This window comes from Sturnira hondurensis, unplaced genomic scaffold, assembly GCF_014824575.4.
Source record: "Sturnira hondurensis isolate 20B ecotype Veracruz unplaced genomic scaffold, ASM1482457v3 Scaffold0006413, whole genome shotgun sequence".
NCBI classification, from domain to species: Eukaryota; Metazoa; Chordata; class Mammalia; order Chiroptera; family Phyllostomidae; genus Sturnira; species Sturnira hondurensis.
Window position 1 is genome coordinate 29,052,393 of NW_028079044.1, and position 21,469 is coordinate 29,073,861.

Below are 21,469 nucleotides of genomic sequence, written 5' to 3' on the forward strand. Positions count from 1 at the left end.
CTAACATGCTGATGCTTCCTGAATTTATTATCTCCAGCTGAGAACTCTCTTCTCAACCACAGAGTGACATACTCAATTGCATACTCATGTCTTTTTAGCTATCTTGCATGCTACTTAAATTCTACGACTCATCATCTTCCCCTTCCTTCTCCCTCAGTCTGCTCCTCCTTTAACATTCTTTGCCTCAGCAAGTTTTAAGACTATCTGCTTGGTTACTTTAGAGAGAAATCTGAGAGTCTTTTTTGACTTTGCTCTTGACCTCCATATACCACATCCCACCCCTGTGGCAAATCAGTCAGTATGTCTTGTTTATTCAACATCTACTTTTTTGGTGCTCCTTCATCTCCGTCTCACTGTGGTCACTTTAATCCAAGCTAGCCAGTCTTGCTTTGATTGCTGCAGTAGCTTCCTAATTGTCCTCCCTGCTTTCACCTGTAGTGAAGTAATATTCTGGCATACTTATGGTGTCTCCACTCTCCCATTTTTAAACATGTAATGAGTACAAGGGAACTGCATGAAAGAAAGAAATTGTGGATGAGAACTCTTGGTGGCCAGTATTATTGCATAGTATTTTATTCCCATATTTTGCTAAATACACTTATCGTAGTGCCAGTGATTATTATTTTTAATTTTCTTAAGATAACAATGTGCAGTATTTCTTTCCTTGAAAAATCTAGAGACACTTGGAAGGTAGGTAGCTGAAGTATCTTGTGGAGGGAGTTTGCAAGCTTGTGTGTGAGTGCTTGGAGTCCCAAGGCTATAAACATTTCTTGTGCTGTAGTTCTTGGTAAATGTAGCTATTAGAGATGGGGTTGGATCTTATTCATTTTCCTATAGCTCCCTGAAGTTGTAGTGTTGCTTTCGGTAATTCTCTTAATAGTTATCGAGGGAATATATACTCAGAACTAGCACTCCTAGGACTGGATGGACTTAACAAATTGTGTTTTCAGAGATCTTGGTTCTCTTTCCTCTGAAAGGTGGAACCTCTAGGTGTCAGAGCAGGTAATAATCACTGAACATTTTTGTTCTTGAGGTTCAATCTAGGATTGGACCTTAAGAGCCTAAGTCTCACAATTCAATGGGAAAGATATTTCTGCTGCTGCCGGTTTGTAGGTGTGGGAAGTACTTTGGGAAGAGCTGCTGTGGCCCTGGACAGTTGCAGCAGCTCTGTACTGCCTCTCGTAACAGTGCAGCTGCAGCCAAAGCACAACAGGATTAGCCCTCACATTTCTGGTCTGGAAAGAGGAGTCAGGGAGATGGTGATGATGGTGGGGCTTCTTACATTTGTGGAGCTTTCCCTGTTCCTTTCAGAACTCCATGGTAGAAACTGTAAGGAGTCTGTTCTGTAGCAGTGGTCAACACTAGACATAAAGGTCAAGCCCCAGGAAATATTACAGAATTTTTTTGTACACCCGAAAATAACTGAGAATCAATGTGTTTCTTAAAGCTTATGAAAACTGCTGTAGGATATTTGAACTAAACCATTTTCTTTCTTTTTTTCGAACTTTATTTTTATTGTTTACACTATTGCAGATGTCACAATTCCCCCCATCCCTTTGTACACCTCTATTTGGCCCCCCGAGTGCTTCCATCAGGCCATCACCACACTGTTGTCTGTGTCTACGAGTTATGTATATGTGTTCTTTGGCTAGTTTCTTCACCTACTTTCATCCAGTCTTCTCTCTTCCTACCCTTAGACAGCTACCAGTCTTTTCCATGTATCCACACTTCTGTTTCTATTTTGTTCATCAGTTTATTTAGTCGAAGCAGCTATATATCATTGTTAATGGATATAGTTACCTTTATTGAATGCTCTTTCCTCCTCTTCTCCTCCTTTTTCTTCTTCTTTGTTTTTTCCTTCTCCTTCTTCTTGTTGAAATTTTGTCATCTGCCTTTTATTTCTTTGCTTATTTGTTGTCCCTGAGGTGAATGGGTCTGTGGTCTTGCCCTAGGGAAATATTATTTGTAAAACATATTAAAAAACTTGTTCTCTGAACCATATTTCTTCTAACCCTTAGATTTTAATCAAACAGATGTTTTAGGTAGTCAGTGGAACAAGAATAATGTAATGGAAGATTAGTGCAGTTATTTCAACTATATAAAATTACAGATTTGTATTTTAATAAAGTGAAAATTTTCTGTAGAATTTCAGGGATTTGTTATGGATTATATATATATGTTATATGGTTTTATTAATTGATTAGCTATGTTTAGATGTTTGCATGTAAGGAGCATTTTTTTAAGAATTTTATTTATTTTATTTTTAGAGAGGGGAAGGGAGAAGGAGAGAGAGAGAAACATGTGTAGTTGCCTCTTATGTAACCCTACTGGGGATCTGGCCTGTAACCTAGGCTTGTGCCCTAGACTGGGAATCAAACCAGCGACCCTTTGGTTCGCAGGCTGGTACTCAGTCCACTGAGCCACACCAGCCAGGGCACGGAGCATTTTAATAGAAAAGTTTTGATACTCTTAAAAATTCAAAATAAACTCAGACATCTTTAAAACTGTAAAATTTAAGTACACTGTGAGTGATTGTGCCTTACAAGTAACAGACTTGGTTTTTATTAATTTAGAAGAGCATAATTTCCCAATTTTTAAAAATTTAATTTCTGAGTTTGTGTCAAATTTTTAGCTTTAACCACTAGGCATTTGTAAACCAAGACTCGAAAATAATTTTAATATAAGATCTTACATATTTTTAAGGATATTGTAAAGATGTTAGTGCTGTTTTGTTTTTTATTTTATCTGAATGTTTCATAGTACTAATTAAAAAATTGAGGTTTTACAGAATTTTAATAACTTATTGATAGAAGAGAGAATACCATTACCAATAGATATAGCTAAGCACATGAAAACAAATAATCTGGTATTTGCTTCACTTGAGCATTGCTAAGTGAAAGCCGCCAACACTTTGTATGTTATGATTAATAATTTCATTGTGATTTTAGAGTTCCCTACCATAGATAACTTTGGGCCTTTCTTTTAGCTGAGTATATCAAAAAATATAATGGGAAAAATGTGTGATGTTTTCACCCAGAGATAATACCAACATTTTGGTATGTATTCTTCTAGTGTCCTCTTGGGTTTTGAACATTTCTAAAGTTTTGGTAGCATATTACAGAATATTTTTCAAAAGCTTCTGCGAGTGTACAGTCCTGCCAATACATATGGTATGAGAGTGCCCCTTCTCTGACCCACCGATCAATACTTGGCCAATTTAATAGACAAAAATACATTACGCTCTTATATCTTTTTGAAATCTTTTGATTACTTTTAGATTGCACTTTTTTCAAGTGTTGATTTGTTTATTTTTAAATTAAATTTATTGGGGTAACATTGGTAAATAAGATTACACAGATTTCAAGTTTACAGTTCTATGATACATCATCTGGGTGACAAAGGCGAAGGAATTAAGCAAACAAAACCCCAAAACTCATAGGCACAGACAACGGTATGTGATCACAGAGGGACGGGGCCTGGGGAAGTGGAAGAGGGGAGAAGGGAGATAAATGGTGAGGGAGGGAGGCTTGACTTGGGTGGTGAAGACTCAGTACAATATACAGAGGATGTGTTACAGAGCTGTATACCTGAAACCTAATAATTTTATTAACCAATATTACTCCAATAAATTCAATAAAAATTAAAAAATAAATCTAAAAAGTGATAGCAACATTATCACCCGCTCACAGTGTTTTCTGGATATTAGAAAAGTGATTTAGGAGTACTTTATAAACCAAAATACTTTATGTGTGTGTGTGTATTTCATAAGTGGTTTAGTATGCATCAATAAAATTATTGCTTAAATAATGAGCAAAATAGGAGTGCTTTTAGTTGAGGACAAACTCATAATTCAACATCTTATTTTTTTATTATTATTTTATTGTTGTTCAACTACACTTGTCTCCATTTTATCCCCACCACTCCCCCCACCCCAGGCACCCCCACCTTTCACCCTTGATCCTACCCCTTTGGCTTTGTCCATGTGTCCTTTACACATGGTCCTGAAAACCCTGAACATCTACTTTATAGAAGAAACGAATTAGTTCCTTAAAAATTTATCTTAGAACATTTAATTTTGAGTCATTTAAAAATTTATATTGCATGTTTATTTTGTGTTATTCTTTTGTGATATGTTTACTCATATCAAAACAGAGTTCGCCATTTAAAAAAATTTCTTAGTATATCTATGTGCCTATTAATTGACAGTGATATGTGTGTAGAAGAGAATAGAGGGAGTTAGTACAAAAAAAATTATGTAGTCACCGTGTATGGCCTTTTAAAAGGGGCCAGATTGAACATTATTGATTTTTCTTTAAAAATAAATAAATGAAGATATTTTCAAATTAAATAAGAAATTAAGATGATAAAGTACATGTTTTCCAAATGTTTCTTTAGGAGTATGGCATTAACAAATGCAGGCAATTAAAGCTCTATGGTCTAGCATCTTTTTATTGTTTCATGATATCAAAAGAAGGACATACCACTTATTTTTAGAGTGTTCTAGTGTATGCAGCAGCTTGAACGTTGAAGAGACCTATATATTCTGTTGCTGGAATGGCTTATTTTTCAGGGAAAGAGAAAAAGGTTGGGAAATGCATCATTTCTTTCCTTTTTACCTAATAGTAATGTTAAGAAGATACCTTGTCCCCATTTTTACTACTTCTTAGATTTTATTGCTGGCAGCCAGATGTGCTGAAACTCCTGACGACAGCATCTATTCATTGCGTGTTTTTAATAGGCTTAGAGAAATATGAGTAGAGTACATGAAAGCAGCTCAGCTTCACACTTCGGCTGGGAATGCCCAAAAAGCTCACTGCTGTTTAGAATTCTTGCTACAGTCAGGAGAAAGCCGAAAGCTGCACGGGTACTGAATCTTCTACGACTGAATTAGAAGAATAATGACTGTACAATTAACTATCAACCTCTGCTCATTTAAGCACAGTTTTTACAGAGCTCAGGAGAAATATGGAACTTGATTGGCATGTTTTTATGTGATGGTGTCTGCAAATAGATGACTTTAAAGACAGGTGGTAAGGAAAAATAAGAGAAGGGAGAAAAAAAAAAGAAAGAAAATGCAATTTGAGACATTGCGCCAGGTCTGCAATTCTGTTTTATCTCATTTTCATGGGGTGTTTTCATCCCCACAAAATATTTTACAAAATGAGCTTTTTGGACAAACACTGAACAACAATGCAAGGTGAGTAAAGCTAAACTGTATTTTCTTTTTGCATTTGTATTTTCAGAATAACAATCTTATATGTCTGTAAAAATTTTTCTGTATTGAAATGTTGGCATTATAAGGATGTTGATTTTTATCAGAAATATAAAATTTTGTGCAGTGTTCGTAATTGATTTTAAGAGGATAACAAGCTACTTCAAAGCACAGAAAACATCTTAAAATTTAACTAGCTTGACCTCTGAAACATACAGTTTCAATGATTTCAGTTTCTAGTAAATAAAAGGACTAACTTAAAATGCCTGACCTTTTTTTTTCTTTGTGATCGGGGCAGTGATTATATTGCATATATATTGCAAATCATATGTGATTTGCTGGAAAATGTGAATTAGCAGTCATGCATGCTCTTTGTAGAACATGCGGAAGATATTTTATAGGTCTAAGATATATCTCTATGCAGGGTGGATCAGTAATCACTTTTAAACAAGCTATATTATGGAACTGCTAATAATGCTTTGTATTAGATCAGCTAGTTTGCAAGGATGTTTTGTTATAAATTCTATTGCTTTTCAAGCTGATCAGTTTTTTTTTGTGGTGAAGATTGTTAAATTATGAGCATATGTTTTAGATGGTTTCTGTAGCTTACAGTAAAAGAGATAGCCTATGAAGAAGGCTTTAAAAATGCAGTTTTATCATTCAGTTTTTCCCCTCCTTTGAGTTGTTTGCCTTTTAAGAATTTCTAATGTTATGTACCTAGTATAGACAAAAACTCCACTGTAACCAAATATACATGGAGAAAGACTGAGAAAGAAATGATAATGCATTTAAACCTTCTGGAAATTGAGGGAAAACTAAGAGTGAATAGAATATTGAGTGGTTTTGCTTGTCTCCTCTCTTCAGGATCTTTGCACAATGTAAGGCAGCTTATTTTAGAGATTAAAAATACCTACTAACAGTATGTGCTTTAATTTAGCAAATGTAAAGAGGACTTTATAAATTTGTAGACATTTAAAATGTTTACCAATGATAAATATATCTCTGACCTCTCCATTGAATATGGAACAGCCTGTCTTCTTTTTAATAAAATTTCAGTGCAGTTTTTTCAATTAGTTAATCTGATTTTCTTACATTTTGTTTTTGGACTAAGATAACGTGTGTAGTAGTGAGAAATGTTATGATATTCTATGTTAGGCTATCTATATTTTAAGATAGTGAGTTTTCTTATTTAGTAATACATTGTTTAAGTGTGTGATTTATGATAAAACATACGGTATTGATTTAAATAAAAGAGGCAGTGTGGCTTTCTTAAAAATTCCATGACCTGAAGCTACCAGAGTTTTAGGGTCTGTGCTCATCCTCTGCAAGTCTTTTCCTTGCTTGATTTCTCTCTCTCATGTTTTTAAGGCCAAAATTTATTTGTTTAAAATATTAATATTAGGGCTGGGTGTGTATTAACTTTAGAAATTGTGCTATTAACAGCATGGAATTAATTTTATGGAATGTTCCTTGGTATGGAATTAATTTCAAGCTGAATATTACTAGTTTTAAAATATGAGAATATCTATTTTTGAGGAAATTGTATGCATCCCTATTACTATACATTTGCTTTGACCTCAAGTTTCTTTTATTGTTGTCATGCTTATAATGTAATGCTTTCATTATTAAAAATCTGAAATTTTATATTGCTGTAGTTAAACATTAAATTGTGGATTTTCTAAGGATTCTACAACATCTGCCTTATTTAACTTATTTTTATTTTTTACCTACATTATCAGAAATTGCTAATTAATCAATAAAGAATTTATTCTGTTCTAGGGGAAAAAATCCTTGCTTATGTTCTTAACTCTTCAGTCTCATAAAAACATACGACATTTTTTCACGTGTAGATCTGTTGATCTTCGTAATTAATCAAGTACTTGGTTTACTTATAAAATTAGTTAAAACCAGCTTACAAATAGCTATTACTTTAGAAATATAAAGAGTAAAAATAAATTTATAAGAATGTACAATTAATCCCTCCCTCTACATATTTTAATATTTTGGTCACTTTGTGTTCAGATCAGGCACAATGGTCTTTGAAAATTATCATTTTGCTTAGATTTTTAAAAATACAAATACCTAAGCATCAGTATTTTAGTTAGTATTGAATCAGAAAGATGTAGACTAAAAAATAAAAAGTCATCTTGAAAAAAAAAGTGGTAAAAGAATGACTTGAGTGGTCAAAAGGAGATGTTATCTTATAACTTTAAAATTTTTTTCTAAAAAATGGGCTTTTCAACTTCATAAGCTAGGCATTATGCTCTTGAGATTTGAAGCACCAATTACATAACTATCACCTCTGGGAAGAATAAATAGTTTGGTTGTTACCGAATGAATAGTAATTGTTTGGACTAGTTCAGTGGAATATTCGGTATTTGTATTGTGACATTAAATTACATCTTTACTGAAAATAACATCAAGGAAATGGACAATTAGATTATATTTTCTTCTGAATTGCTTTCTAGGAGAAATTACTAGAATAGTATTGTGCATCAGTTATAGACAATATATTATTTAAAGGGGACCCTTTCAAGTGGTTTTCTTGAGACTTTTCTAGGTATCTTATTTGTCCCTAAATCTGCAACTCAACTTTCATAAGTTGTCAGATGATAGGGCAGCTTGCTTCTATGACATATTAGTAATAAAAGATTAAAAATTAAAATCTCCCAATATTATTACTCCAAAAGCATTCAGCCTGTCACAGGAACAAAGGTTTTAAAGACACCAACAGTATTTTATATATCATAAATCAGTAAACTGGAGATTAATATAGATTGTTAAAGTATGTTATTGTCTGATGAATAATTGAAATTTATTTGTGAGTGAAAATCATTAGAGTATTTTAGACTAACTAGCTTTGTGTTGGAACTTGTATAACACAACCTTTATGTTCCAAACTGAAAGTTCTTAACTTATTCTCTTATCATTGTGGTTCTTGAGTAACATTTTAGTGCATGCAAGAAGTGGCAAGATATGCTCTGTTGTTTTACAGCTAAAATGAAACAACTGAAGATTCAGCAAGAAAAAAAAATCACTGTCTGCATTCTATGTAATTCACTTGATAGGTTTTGATGAAATGCCACTTTTACTTAAATTTTTGTTATCAAGTTTTCTGGCTGTAAAGTTATTTTCCCATATTAAATTAATCAGGATACAAAGACAATTGCTTTGTTGCCAGTAGAAAAGTCCTCAAATATTAAATTTATTATGAAATCTAAATCTTATGATCTTGTCTTTGGAAGGAAACATAAATATTGGGATGCTAGAAAGTGTATTTTTAATGGAGTCCACTGCATTGAGTAAGTAATTGCTTTGAACAGTATTCAAAGATGATTACTATTTTTTGTGATAAAATTTCTGGAAAAGTGTACTTACTGTCTCTTCAGTTTTTCCATTTACTGACTTTTAGGAATTTTTTTTGTACAGTGAAGATAATGTATTTTCCTTCAGATGTAATTATTTCTTTGCCACTAAATGTGTGACAGTGAACTTGCTATGTTGGCTGGCCACACAGGGGCATAATAGGACTGGATTCACTCAGAATGGCTATTAAAGCCAGTCTTTCTCTCCCTTCTGTATATATACAGGTGCAGGCTTTTATATTAAAAGATATACAGAATTTGTATTAAAAATAGGAATAAAAAAACTGGTAGATGAAAGAGTATTTGGATTTGTTGGTGCTTTTAATTATATGTAAATTAACCACAAGCAATTTCTGGTTTGTCTGAACTAGTCCTAGTTTGTGCCTGCTGTGTTCCACTATTGATAAGTAGTATCACTTTTCTCCCTTAAAAGTGTTTGACAATAATTATAGGGCTGCTCTAATTATAAAAAGAAAATGGAAAGCTTGACATTACCTAGTGTAAATGGATTCTTTTCCCCTGAAACATTTCCCACAATACTAAAACATTCATGTTATTTAAGAAAAAATTTGAATTTGTAAAATAAATGTTTAATTGTTTAGCTTGGTAGTGTTTCTGGTCAGAAGTATTTAGTCATGTACATACCATTCACTATGGCTTTAGTTTATAATAAGCTATCAGTATGTGTTCAGGATTTCTGGCACAGACACCTGTTATTTATCATGGCATGTTAACAGCTACTTTGACATTGAAAGAGTAGCATGCGTACTTTTCGTAGCTCTGAGAGCGCCATACTGACAGTGTGTATTGTTTGCAGTTGGCAGGAGCACAGCACAATTGATACATCATGATAGGAACATATTTCATTAGTGTATTTCATTACTGAAGAAAAGAGCCACCTACTAGTCTGATAACATGCACACATGTGCACACATGTGCCCGTATTACTTATGTATGTAAACCTTGTTAAATGCATAATAATTATAAATATAAAAGTTATACATTATAGACCTAAAAGGTTCTCTAAATAATTATCTCTATATTTCTAGTCAAAATGACTTTCAATTCATAGATTTATATCATTAATATTTTTATTTGAATCTTTAATTTGGACCTTAGCTATATATCACAATTATTAGTATACACACTTAATCTGATACTGATAAACAACCTTTAAGTATTTTCTTTATTGAAAATAATGTTTTATAAAGCTGTTACCTTTGCTGATGACTGACAGGTAAATGTTAACTATTCTTTTTATTGTAAATTTTTAGATGATCATAAAGGATCTTCAAAAACTCAAAGAAGATAATTACTAGTTAACTCCCTTCTTTTCCATTCTGGCACTATTCAGTGAGTAGAAAATGGATTCATTTCATATGTGCTGTGGCTGTCCTCATATCCACTTGTGAATTACAAAGATTCATGTAACCAACAAAAGAATTCACAAGTAGGACTGATTCACAGTTTGAGTTTGGCTTCTGAATTGGAGAAGTTTTAATTAAGTACATCAAAAATGGGTGTATCAGAACACTTCCTTTGGGTAAAATGGAAAAAGCCATTGAACTTTGAAATTGTGGTTACCTTAAAATTTAAAGGATCTCTATTTTGCCAAGTGTTTTTTAAGCTCTGCTTCTTTTTTTTTCAAGAACACACTCAGTATGTAAAGCAGGTAAAAATGGAACAGCTCTGATTTAGAAATTGGGACGTGAGACCCACATAGGCTCTAAGAAACACAATTTTTAGCTGGTTTCTTAAATCAAACTCAGGACTTGTAATTAAACTCCTTTAAATTTTCCATCTCATTGTGCGACCCTTGAAATGCCAGAGAGAGAAGTAATGGGAAGTGACAAGGGGAGCTGCCATGTTTCATGAAGGACTGATTTGTGCTCGACTTTTCTGCAAACGCGGTAGCTTTAGCCTGTGTGGTGTTGCACACAGGACTTGTGTTAATGTATTGGGGTGACTCCTTACTGGTTATGTGATATTGGTCAAGTCACTATGTTGAGCTTCTAGAGTTAGGGACTGTGTATTCATTAACCTCTGAGTTTCCACTCAACCGCTGTGGCTTCTTTCCAGTGAATACCAGCTTCCCTCAGCCTCTGCAGCCAAGTATTGTTCTGCTTATTTCCCTACTATAAATTAGCTTTCTAGGTTACAGAATTTCATATAATTGAAACTGTATAGAATATATTTTTTATAAAAGACTTACTCAGCGTAATTTTAAACAACTCATCCATGTTGTGGCATGTATGGGTAGTTTTCCCTTATATTTATTTCTGAATAGTATTCCATGTTATGAACATACTGCACTCTACTCATATGCTTGTTTATGGAGATTATATGTCTATATCTATATCTATATCTAAATCTAATATCTATCTATCTATATATATTTGGATGAATACCAGAAGAGGAAGTGGGTCACAAGGTAGGTGTATGTTTAGTTCTATGATACTAGACCATTTAAAAAAAGGGTCGTACATTTTAATTCCCACAAATATGTTTGAGAGTTTTGGTGGCTCCTAATAATTGCCAAATATTATGATATGTCTTTCAGAGTTTTGTCATTTGAGTTTATAATAATATCTCCTTATAATATTATTTTGTATTTGCCTCATGACTGACAATGTCAAGCACCTTTTTAATATGCTCATTGGCTATTTGTATGTCTTCCTTTGTGAGGTGTCCCCCAAATTTTTAAAATTAGGTTACTTTTGTTTTTATTAATGAGTTGTAGATATATATTAGATATATGCTTTGTGAATATTTTCTCTCTGTGGCATGCCTGTTTATTTTCTTAATGCCTTTAGAGGAACAAAATTTTTAATTTATCAATATTTTTCTCTTATGGTTTTTGTTTTCTATGTGCTGTCTCTAATAATCCTTTGCCAATACCTAAGTCATGAAACTACTCTTCCTTATATCTTTTAGGTATTTATAGTTTTAGCCTTTCATTTTAAGTATACAATCCAACACACATTAATTTTTATGTGTCTGGTATGAAGATAGAGGTCAAGATTTATATTTTTCCGGATGGGTTTTCAGTGTTTCATCAGTATTTGCTGAATAGAATTAAAGACTTTCTATACCCTATTGGATTGTTTTGTCACCTTTATAAAGAAATAATGGTATAAATGTAGTTCAATTTCTGGGCTGTCTATTCTGTCTCAAAGAGCTGTCTGTCTATCTTTATGCAATACCCCAATATCTTAACTTTGTAAGTAATCTTGTCAGGTAGTATAAGTCCTCCAACTTTATTTTTTAAAGATTTACTAAATGTTGTAGGTCCTTTGCACTTTCATATATATTTTATAATCAACTTGTAATGTTGCTTTAAAAGTTTGTTGGGATTAAGACTTAGATTGTTTTATATTTCTGTCAATTATTCTGAGGAGAATTAATATCTGAACATTGAGTCTCCCAATGGTATATCCTTTCATTTATTTAGGTCTTTTAAAATTTATCTAAGAATGTTTTATAGCTTTAAGTGTAGGAGATTTGAATGCCATGTGTTAATTTTTCTGAAGTATTTTAAGTTTCTGATCTTACTAAAAATAGAGCTAGTTTTTAAATTTCAGTTTCTAGTTTTTTGGTAGTATACAAATATAATTTACTTTTAATATTACCCTTGTATCTTTTGACCTTGCTAGATGTACTTACTAGTTTTCGCAACTGTCTTGTAAATTGGTTATAATAACCTTTATAAACAGTTATGTAATCTACAAATAGTTTTACTTCTTATCCAATATTTATGCTTTTTATTTCTTTTTCTTATTTTATTATAATGCTTAAGACCAATTGTATAATGTTAAACCATAGTTGTGAGTCTATTGGCTTATTAATAGCTTTTTATATTTTCTACTATTTTAGTAGGTTTATTTATTTATGTTCATGAAAGCAATTCTGTTTTCTTTTATTGAAATATCACTGATAGGTCTTGGCATTGGGTTTTCTGATTCATAAAGTGAGCTGGGATTTTTTAACCTCTGCTGTATTTTGTCAACATTCGGTGTGGGATTGGTGTTATTTCTTCGTTAAATAAGTGATAGAATTCACCAGTGAAGTGAATGGACATGAAGTTTTGTTTCTGTGAAAGTTCTGATAAAGAATTTAATTTGTTCAATAAATAAGGCTATTTAAATTTTGTTTAATCTTTGTTACTTGGGGTAAGCAGTGTTTTTTCAAGAAATCGACCATTTTCAAATTTCTTAATTTTCATTGTCTTTTCAATGTCAATTGAATTTATATTGATAATCTTTTATATCTGATATTGGTATAGCTTGTAATTTGTGATCTTTCCTTTGTTTGCTTGATCAGTTTACCTAGGAGTTGATCATATTTTTTCTTTAGCATTGTCAATTTTCTCTATTATTTGTCTACTATTTCACTGATTAATGTTTTCATACTAATTATTTTCTTTCTTACCATTTAAATCATTTTGCTTCATGAAGATCTAAGTTTCCATTTGTTATGCTTTTGTTCAGCCTTCAGAATTTCCTTTAGTATTTCTCAAAGTGTGGATATTTATTTTGGTTTACTTTTATTTGAAAAATATTCTTTATATACTCTTCCTTTTTAGAATAGTTTTGCTGGTTATAGCATTCTGTGTTGACAATGTTTTTTGCTTGTTTTTTTTATTTAAAAAATTTTTGCTGTTGAAAGAAGCTTCCATAGTTTCTGATGAGAAATAACTTAATGATGACAAGTCAGTGCAACTTGAAATCAGTTTTCTTTTGTATTTAATGTGTTGTCCTTCTCAGGTTGCTGTCAGAATTTTCTCTTCATCTTTTTTCTGTTGCTCTTTTACTCAGATGTGTCTATATGTGGTTTTTATTGTATTTATGTTTCACATAACATGAAATTTTTTCCATTGTTTTAACATTTTTTCCTTCTCCCCCTCTCTTTTTTCTTGATTATATATATTTTAGGCTTTTTATAAATTACTCCCTGAATACTTGTAATTTTTTTGGTTTTTTAGATTAATTTTCAACTTCATTGATGCTTTCATAATCTATCAGAAATTCTGACAGTGAATATGTTATTTCAGATGTTTTAATTTTTGTTCTAAAGTTTTTATTTGGTTATCTTTTATACTCCCTATTGTATTTCTCTGTTGGGATTTTTCACTTATGATGAGCATATACCTTAACTTCCTCTTAGCATATTTATTGTAAGAGCTTTAAAATCTTTTTAGGCTAATTTTAATATCCAGGTTATTTCTCAGTCTTCATTGATTGTTTTTCTTCTCTTGAGTGTTGTTTTATCTTGTGATGATAACTTTGAATATTTACTCTCTTAGCAACTTTCAAATATATAATACAGTATCATTAATGATAGCTACCATGCTGGATGTTGGACATTATATCCCAGGACTTACTTATCTGTACCTGGAAGTTTGTAGCTTTTGACACATTTACTCATCTCTTCCTCCACCCACACCTGTCACTTACCCATTTCTTCTCATACCTTTCTATGAGTTTGTGATCTTTCTTTTTGTTAGATTCCACGTATAGGTGAGATCTTGCAGTAGTAGTCTTTCTCTGTCTGATTTATTTAACTTAACATAATACTTTCAAGGTACATTCATGTTGCAAATGACATAATTTTTTATTTTTTATGGTTGAATAATACATATTTGAATATATATGCCTGTGTACATATATAATCATCTATCATAAATCATATTTCCTTTATCCATTATCTGTCCACAGACACTTAGTTTATTTCTGCATCTTGGGTATTATAAATAATACTGCAGTGAACATGGGGGTGTAGATATATTTTTAAGGTAGTATTTTTATTTACTTTGGATAGATACTTAGAAGTAAAATTTCTCGTTCATATGTTAGTCCTATTTTTAATTTTTAAGCTTATCCTATTTTTAATTTCCATAGCAGCCTAACCAATGTACAACCCCAGCAACAGTGCACAAGGGCTTCCTTTTATCCATATCTTCACCAACACTTATCTTTTTTTTGATATGGCTATTCTGACAGGTACAAGGTGATAGCTCCTGGTAGTTTTGATTGACATGTCCCTAATGATTAGTGATGTTGAACATCTTTTTTTGTACCCGTTTGCCATTTGTTGTTTTCTTTGAAAAAATACCCATTTAGATTCTCTGCCCATTCTTTTAGTTGGCTTGTTAGTATTTTTTATTGAGTTTATGTATTTTGGGTAATAACCCATTATTAGATACATGATTTTGCTGATATTTTCTCCCCATGAGATGCCTTTTCATTTTGTTGATGGTCTCCTTTGATGTACAAAACCTTTTTAGTTTGATGTTGTCCCATTTGTTTATATTTGCTTTTGTATCCTTTACTATCATTTCTTAAAAAAATCATTGCCAGGGCTAATGTCAAGGAACATGCTACCTGTGTTTTCTTTAGTAGTTAATGGTTTCAAGTCGTAGGTTAAAGTCTTTCATTTATTTTGAATTGATTTTTGTGTATGGTGGGCCAGCTTCATTCTTTTGCATGTGATTGTTGTTTCCCCAACACTGTATTTTGAAGAGGCTGTCCTCTCCATATTCCATATTCCTGGCTCCTGTGTTACAAATTAATTGATTGTTATGTATGGTTTTTTTTTCTGAGCCCTGTATTCTGTTTGGTTGATCTACTTGTCTGTTATTATGTCAATACCATACTGTTCTGATTAGTCTAGCTTTATAATGTAGTTTGAAATCCTGAAGTGTAATGTTTTCTGCATTGTTCTTCTTTGTCAAGATTGCTTTGGCTTTTTGTGGTCTTTTGTGACCACAAAAATTTGTGACCACAGAAAGGTCAAATTTTAGAATTGTTTTTTCTATTTTTGGGAAAAATGCCATTAGAATTTTTATAGGGATTGTATTGAATCAATAGATGGTTTGGGGTACAGAGACATTTTAGTAATTATTTCTTCTAATCCATGAGCATGGAATATTTTTCTACTTAATTGTGTCTTCAAATTTTTTCATCAATACAGTGTACAGGTATTTTACTTTCTTAGTCAGATTTTCCTAAGTATTTAATTTTTGGGGGGTGCAATTGTAAATGGGATTGTTTCCTTAAATTCTCTTTCTAATAGCTTGTTATTAGTATATAGAAATGCAACTGATTTTAATGTATGGATTTTTTTATCTTGCAGCTTTACTGAATTTGTTTATTAGTTATGACAGTTTTTGGTGGCGTCTTTATAATTTTGTATGTGTAAGATTGTGTCATATTTAAATAGAGACATAGCTTTAATCCTTCTTTTTTTTATTTGGATGCCTTTTATCTATTTTTCTTGCCTTATTAACCTGGCTAGGTCTTTCAGTACTATGCTGAATGAAAGTAGCAGGAATGGGCATCCTTTTTTGGTTCCTGATCATAGAGGAAAAGCTCTCAGTTTTTCACCAATGAGGGTGACATTAGGTGTGAGCTTGTTAGACATGGCCTTTATTACATCGATGCGTGTTCTCCCTATACCCACTTTATTGAGAGTTTTTAAATCATACATAAATGTTGTATTTTTGTCAAATGCTTTTTCTGCATATACTGAGGTGATTGTATAATTTTTATTCTTTATTAACGTGGTATATCATTTGGATTGATTTGTGGATGTTGAACCATCTTTCATTCTTGGAATATGTTCTACTTTGCTCTAGTGTATTATGCTTTTAATGTTTGTTGAAGCCAGTTTACTAATGATTTGGCTAGGACTTTTGAATGTAAGTTCATCAAAGATACTGGCTTATAATTGTTTTGTGTGTGTTATAAAATATTTCTATATCCCTACTAATTTTTGTTTTTCATTATTTAGTTAGAAAAGAGTGTTAAAATTTCCAACTATGATTGAATATTTGTTTCTTAGATTAGTCTTTCAGTTTTTGCTTCATTATTTTGTTATTCAGTTTTGGATACTTATAATTCTTATTCTTTTAAAACGAATATACTTTTTTATTGCTTTGAAATGTCCCTCTGACTTTGGTAATATTTTTTCTTGGATTATATTTTGTCGGATATTATTGTAGCTGCACTGGCATTTTTATGGTGAGCATTTACATGGAATATTTTTCTCATTCTAACCTTTTGGTTTTCTTATATGTAAAGTGTGTATGTGTTGTGTGTGTGTACATTTTACACAGCATATGAATGGGTTCTGATTTTTCCCTTGTCTTGCTGTTTTTTAATTGGATTACTCAGTCTATTACATTTCATGTCCGTAGTGATGTGGCTGGACTTAATCCATTAGCCTGCTATTTTCTCTCCTTCTATTTTTTCCATTGCTTCTTTTTCTCTCTTTTATTCATATTCTTTTATCTGATTTATTAATAAGCTTTTAGCATTTGATTTTTTTCTTCTCTAATAGATTTTTAACCATCTTTTTAAAAAGTTTTATCTTGTGGTTATATATTTTTAATAATTTTAACATAAATTAATGTTATAATATGTAATAGTATAATTTTATTTTTACCAAGCTTGTCTTTGTGCTATTGTCATTTTGTATTTACTATTCACAAATTTTGCACTAAATTATCAACTTTTTTGATTTTTAAAAACAGCCTTTTATGATTATTTACATATTTACTGGTTTTGATTATCTTTATTTCTCTCTTCAGATGTGGGCCCTTTTTTAAAATCTCCATTTCTCTTCAATCTGAAGAACTTATGTTACTATTTCACGTTGTACCTGGCTACTAGTGATGAATTCTGTTAGCCTTTGTAGGTTAAAAAATGTTTGTTTTCATCTCAATTTTTTTTGAAGGGTATTTAACTATGGATTAGGTATAAATTTAGGTGAACTTTTTTTCTCCTTTCAGTACTTACAATATGTCTTGCATTTGTCTTCTGGCTTCCATTGTCTATTGAGAGAAGTCATCTGTAGTTCTTACTGTTTTTCTGCTATAGGTATTGTGTTATTTTTATCTGGTTGCATTTAATGTATCTCTTTATTGTCTGTTTTTAGCAGTTTGATTTGAAGTATTTAGGTGTATTTATGTTTATTCTCTTTGTGGTTTAATGAGGTGCTTAGATTTATGGCTTCGTATCAGTCATCAGTATTACAAATGTTGGTGATTATCTCTGGAAATATTTTCTCTGCCACATCTTTTCCTCAATTACTCCAATCACACATGTTTGGCTATCTGATACTGCCCCACCAATCTTACATATTCTGTTTTTTCTTCATTTTCTTTCTCTCTGTGCTTGACAGTTGGTCTGACAATCTATTTTGAATTCACTTTTCACTGTTTTTATTCTATTCTACTCTTAACCATGTGCACTATATTCTATACTTATTTCATGGTTCAGTTCTAAAATTTACATGTGCTTTTCCCCAACCTTCTGTTATTCTGATGAAATTCTTACTGTTTCCCTACTGTATCCCATTTATCCACTAAATTCTTTGACACATTCATTGTAGTCATTTTGGTGTTTTTGTCTGCTAATTGTTAATATCCTGGCTATTTGTATGATTGTTTCTGTTGACTTTTTGTTCTCTTGATTATGGATTCACTTCTTGCCTCTTTGCATGTCTTTTAATACTTAATTGTATGCTGAACATTGCAGAGATTTTGTTTCTGTATAAAGATTGTTTTTTAAAATTTTTTATTTATTTATCTTTAGAGGGGAAGGGAAGGAGAGAGGGAGAGAAATATCAATGAATGGTTGCTTCTTGTGCGTCCCCTGCTGGGAACTGGCTTGCAGCCCAGGCATGTGCCCTGACTGGGAATCGAACCATGTTTGGTTCACAGGCCCACACTCAATCCACTGAGCTACACCAGACAGGGCTAAAGATTGTTTTTTAAAAAATCATATCTTTTAGGCCCTGGCTGGTGTGACTCAGTGGATTGAGAGCCCGCCTGCGATTCTTAGTCAGGACACAGGCTTGGGTTGCGGGCCAGGTTCCCTGGTGCAGGGTGTGCAACAGGCAGCCACACACTGATGTTTCTCTTTCTCTCTCTCTTCCTCTCTTACCCTCTGTCTAAAAATAAATAAATAAAATCTTTTTTAAGAAAATTATGTCTTTTCATTATATTAAGGAGGAGCTTGATCTTATCAAAGCTTGGTTTTAGACCTCATTTGGATAATACTCTTCACTCTTTTCCTTTGTCATAGGGTGCAGTCCTTACTTCAAGGGTATAGTTTCTTACTTTTAATACATGGCCTTTTTGGCATCTCAACTGAGTGCCTGAGATTTTCACAAGCACCTTTCCAAACCTGGTTGATCAGAGAGTTTCACAGTATTATGTGAGTTCTAAGTTTCTACTTATTTTGCAGGTCTCAGCAGGTGCAGTCTACCAAGTTCCAGGAATCTTGCATATGTACAGCTTAGGATGTGGACAGGAACCAGATTAAATTTCCGTGCCTATTTCTAGAATTTAGTTCTTAGCTCCCTTTTCTCTAGCCTAGCATCACATGTCCCACTGCAGCCTGAGTTCTCATCTCTGTTTTTTATGCCATTTCTTATTCTCAGTAAGTGCTGTGTTCTTTGCTTGGGCTTCATTTCCTCATGCCATGGTTGTGAAATTGTTTGCAATCAGAAAGCTAGCATGAAGTTTATTTTATGTGCATTTCCTGTGTCAAGATTCTCAACATTGTGACATGTCCAGTGCCTTAAAGTGATTGTTTCTTCTATTCTGCCTAGTTTTATGGCAAGAAAGGAAACCTTATACTAGCTACTCAGGAAAATGTTAATTATTTTATAATAATAAAATAAGCACCCTAGTACCTACCATCCCAAACAAGAGCTGGAACCTTCGCAATAATTTTCATCTAACCATTTGTTTTCCTTATCCCCTACTCCCAACTCCTAGAGTTTGTGGCAATTATTATATGGAACCTATGTTCATCATTTCTTTACTACATATGTGTGTGTATGTGTGTATATACATGTATGAATTTAAAAAGAATTTGTTGGTTTTTTTAATAAAAAGTACTATTCTGTTTTTTCCACTTAATTCTAGTTAATTTATTTTGACTGCTGTATGATATTCCATAGTGGGACTTCATCACAGTTTTTAATCCACTCTCCCACTTATAGGCTTTTGGAGTGTTTCCAAATTTTTGCTATGGTGAAAATGCCACTATGAACATACCTCCTATTGTACATGTGTGTAAGAGTTTCTTTTGTATATATTCCATTCGTGTGTTCAATTTTAAGAGACAGTGCCAAAGTGTTTTCCAATAAGTTTTTTACTGACAGTTCAGTGAATTTGTAAGCAAGAATGAAATGATTCAAGAGCAAAACATTAATTTTGAAAGTTGGACAATTTTAACCATAGCTGCCTCTGTTAATTTGACAGCAGTCATAGAATAAATGTATGTTAAATGAATACACTTAGCAGTTTGTTTTTCTTTCTTCTCTCCTTTCTCTCTCCTCTTCTCTTCCCTCTCCTCATGCCTCTCCACCTCCCCTACCTTTCTGGGAGGCTATAAAACTTCCTTGCATTAGTGGAGGAAGACCTTTGATATAGGCAAGAGTAGCAGGTGTAAAATAGGCCTTAAAAATCAGGGTCTAGTATTTTCATGGATAAAAATCTCTAGATTGCTGAGTAAAAACTGTATTGTCTGTAGTGATATTAAATTAGGGTATCTGTTGTGTGAGAATTTATTTATTCTCAATTAGTTACCATAGTTGTCCCCTCCCTTGCATATACCTCTATGAGGAAATGAGTTTCATTTTGATTTTCATCTCTGGAAAGAATACATGGCAAATCTCTAAAACTTGTTTCCATATCTGAAGTTGTTGCCTTTTGTTCTTTAGCTCTGAAGAATAAATTTCCTTACTTTTTTTCTCTCTCATACATGATGTTACTTTATGAATTATCTCTTTCCTTTGAATGTTTATTGTTAAACACCGAGAAAACTAGATTTGACAATTTTCTCTCTTGGTATAAATCTCCATTGTCAGCAACAAGACGCTAGCACAGGAATTGAAGTAGGATTTTCAACCCTCACAGCCCATTGTGCCCCGTCTCATTGCCTGTTTCTGCAGAAACGCAGGTGGGGCCGCTAACCCAGTCGGCTAGACATCTTCCTCCCTCAGATCTTACCGTGGTTCACATGTTTCAGAACCGTCTTAGCGTCTGTTTAAAATTCTCAACCTGCCTTCCCCAAATTTGTTTGAGTCTTTTTTGTGGTTACACTTGATTGTACATCTGTAGACATTTGAGGATTGGCACTAAGAAATAGCTTCATGTCTTACCTGATACTGACGTTACTTCTAGCGCAGCTGTAAGTGAAGTGGAAAACAAACAAAAACAAAGCCCCAAGGTGTTGGAGGTTCGGGTATTTAAAGAAATAGAGCTTAGCTTCATTTTATGTGGGCTCATAATGTCTTCACATAAAGCAAAATCTTAGTTTTTATTGACTTTTATTGTATTTTAAGCTCTTTGATTTGATAATAGAATAATAATTTTTTTTACTTCCTTTACCCATATCAAGTGAAAAAGCAACATAGATGTGGTTTTGGTTTTTGTTTTACAAGTAAGAAATAAAAGCACACAAAAAAGAAAATATATTGAAATGGTAACAGTTAATGCTTTGGCTTTTATATTTAAAATATAACTAAAAAAATAATAATGTGATGGTGAATTTTATGAGAATTGAGTGAGCTAAAATATGTAAAACATTTGGAACATGGCCTGAAAATAATAAGCATTAATTAAATAATAGTGATTATTGATTATACCCTTTTTTTATTCAGGATTTCACTCCAAAAGATTCTCTAAAATTCAATTACTAAGTCAAAAGCTATCTTTTCTATGAATCCTATTATTGTCAAGTTGCTCTCCTAAAATATTAAATGAATTCCCTTTTCACAGTGAACAAATAAAGTTGCCTTTTACATTTAGCATTGGTTGCTGTCATATTGTTCTATTTTTAATTTCATTGGTTTATAAAAGTTTTCAAAATATTTTTAA

General features: G+C 32.4%; 1 protein-coding gene across 23 annotated transcripts in view; it reads left to right on the forward strand.

Moving 5' to 3' along the window:
- Positions 1 to 21,469, forward strand: part of RIMS2 (regulating synaptic membrane exocytosis 2) — a 464,240-nt gene that overhangs the window by 151,087 nt on the left and 291,684 nt on the right. For 7 of the 23 annotated variants that reach the window (XM_037048362.1, XM_037048353.1, XM_037048361.1 and 4 more), the window contains exon 1: positions 4,811 to 5,197. The exons of 13 other annotated variants lie outside the window; for them this stretch is intronic. In XM_037048362.1, coding sequence (XP_036904257.1) covers positions 5,073 to 5,197 — 125 coding nt within the window. In that variant the 5' untranslated portion in view covers positions 4,811 to 5,072. Of the gene's footprint in view, positions 1 to 4,810; positions 5,198 to 21,469 lie in introns of those variants that run through there. 3 more of the 23 variants (XM_037048355.1, XM_037048358.1, XM_037048365.1) reach the window with 1 other exon arrangement.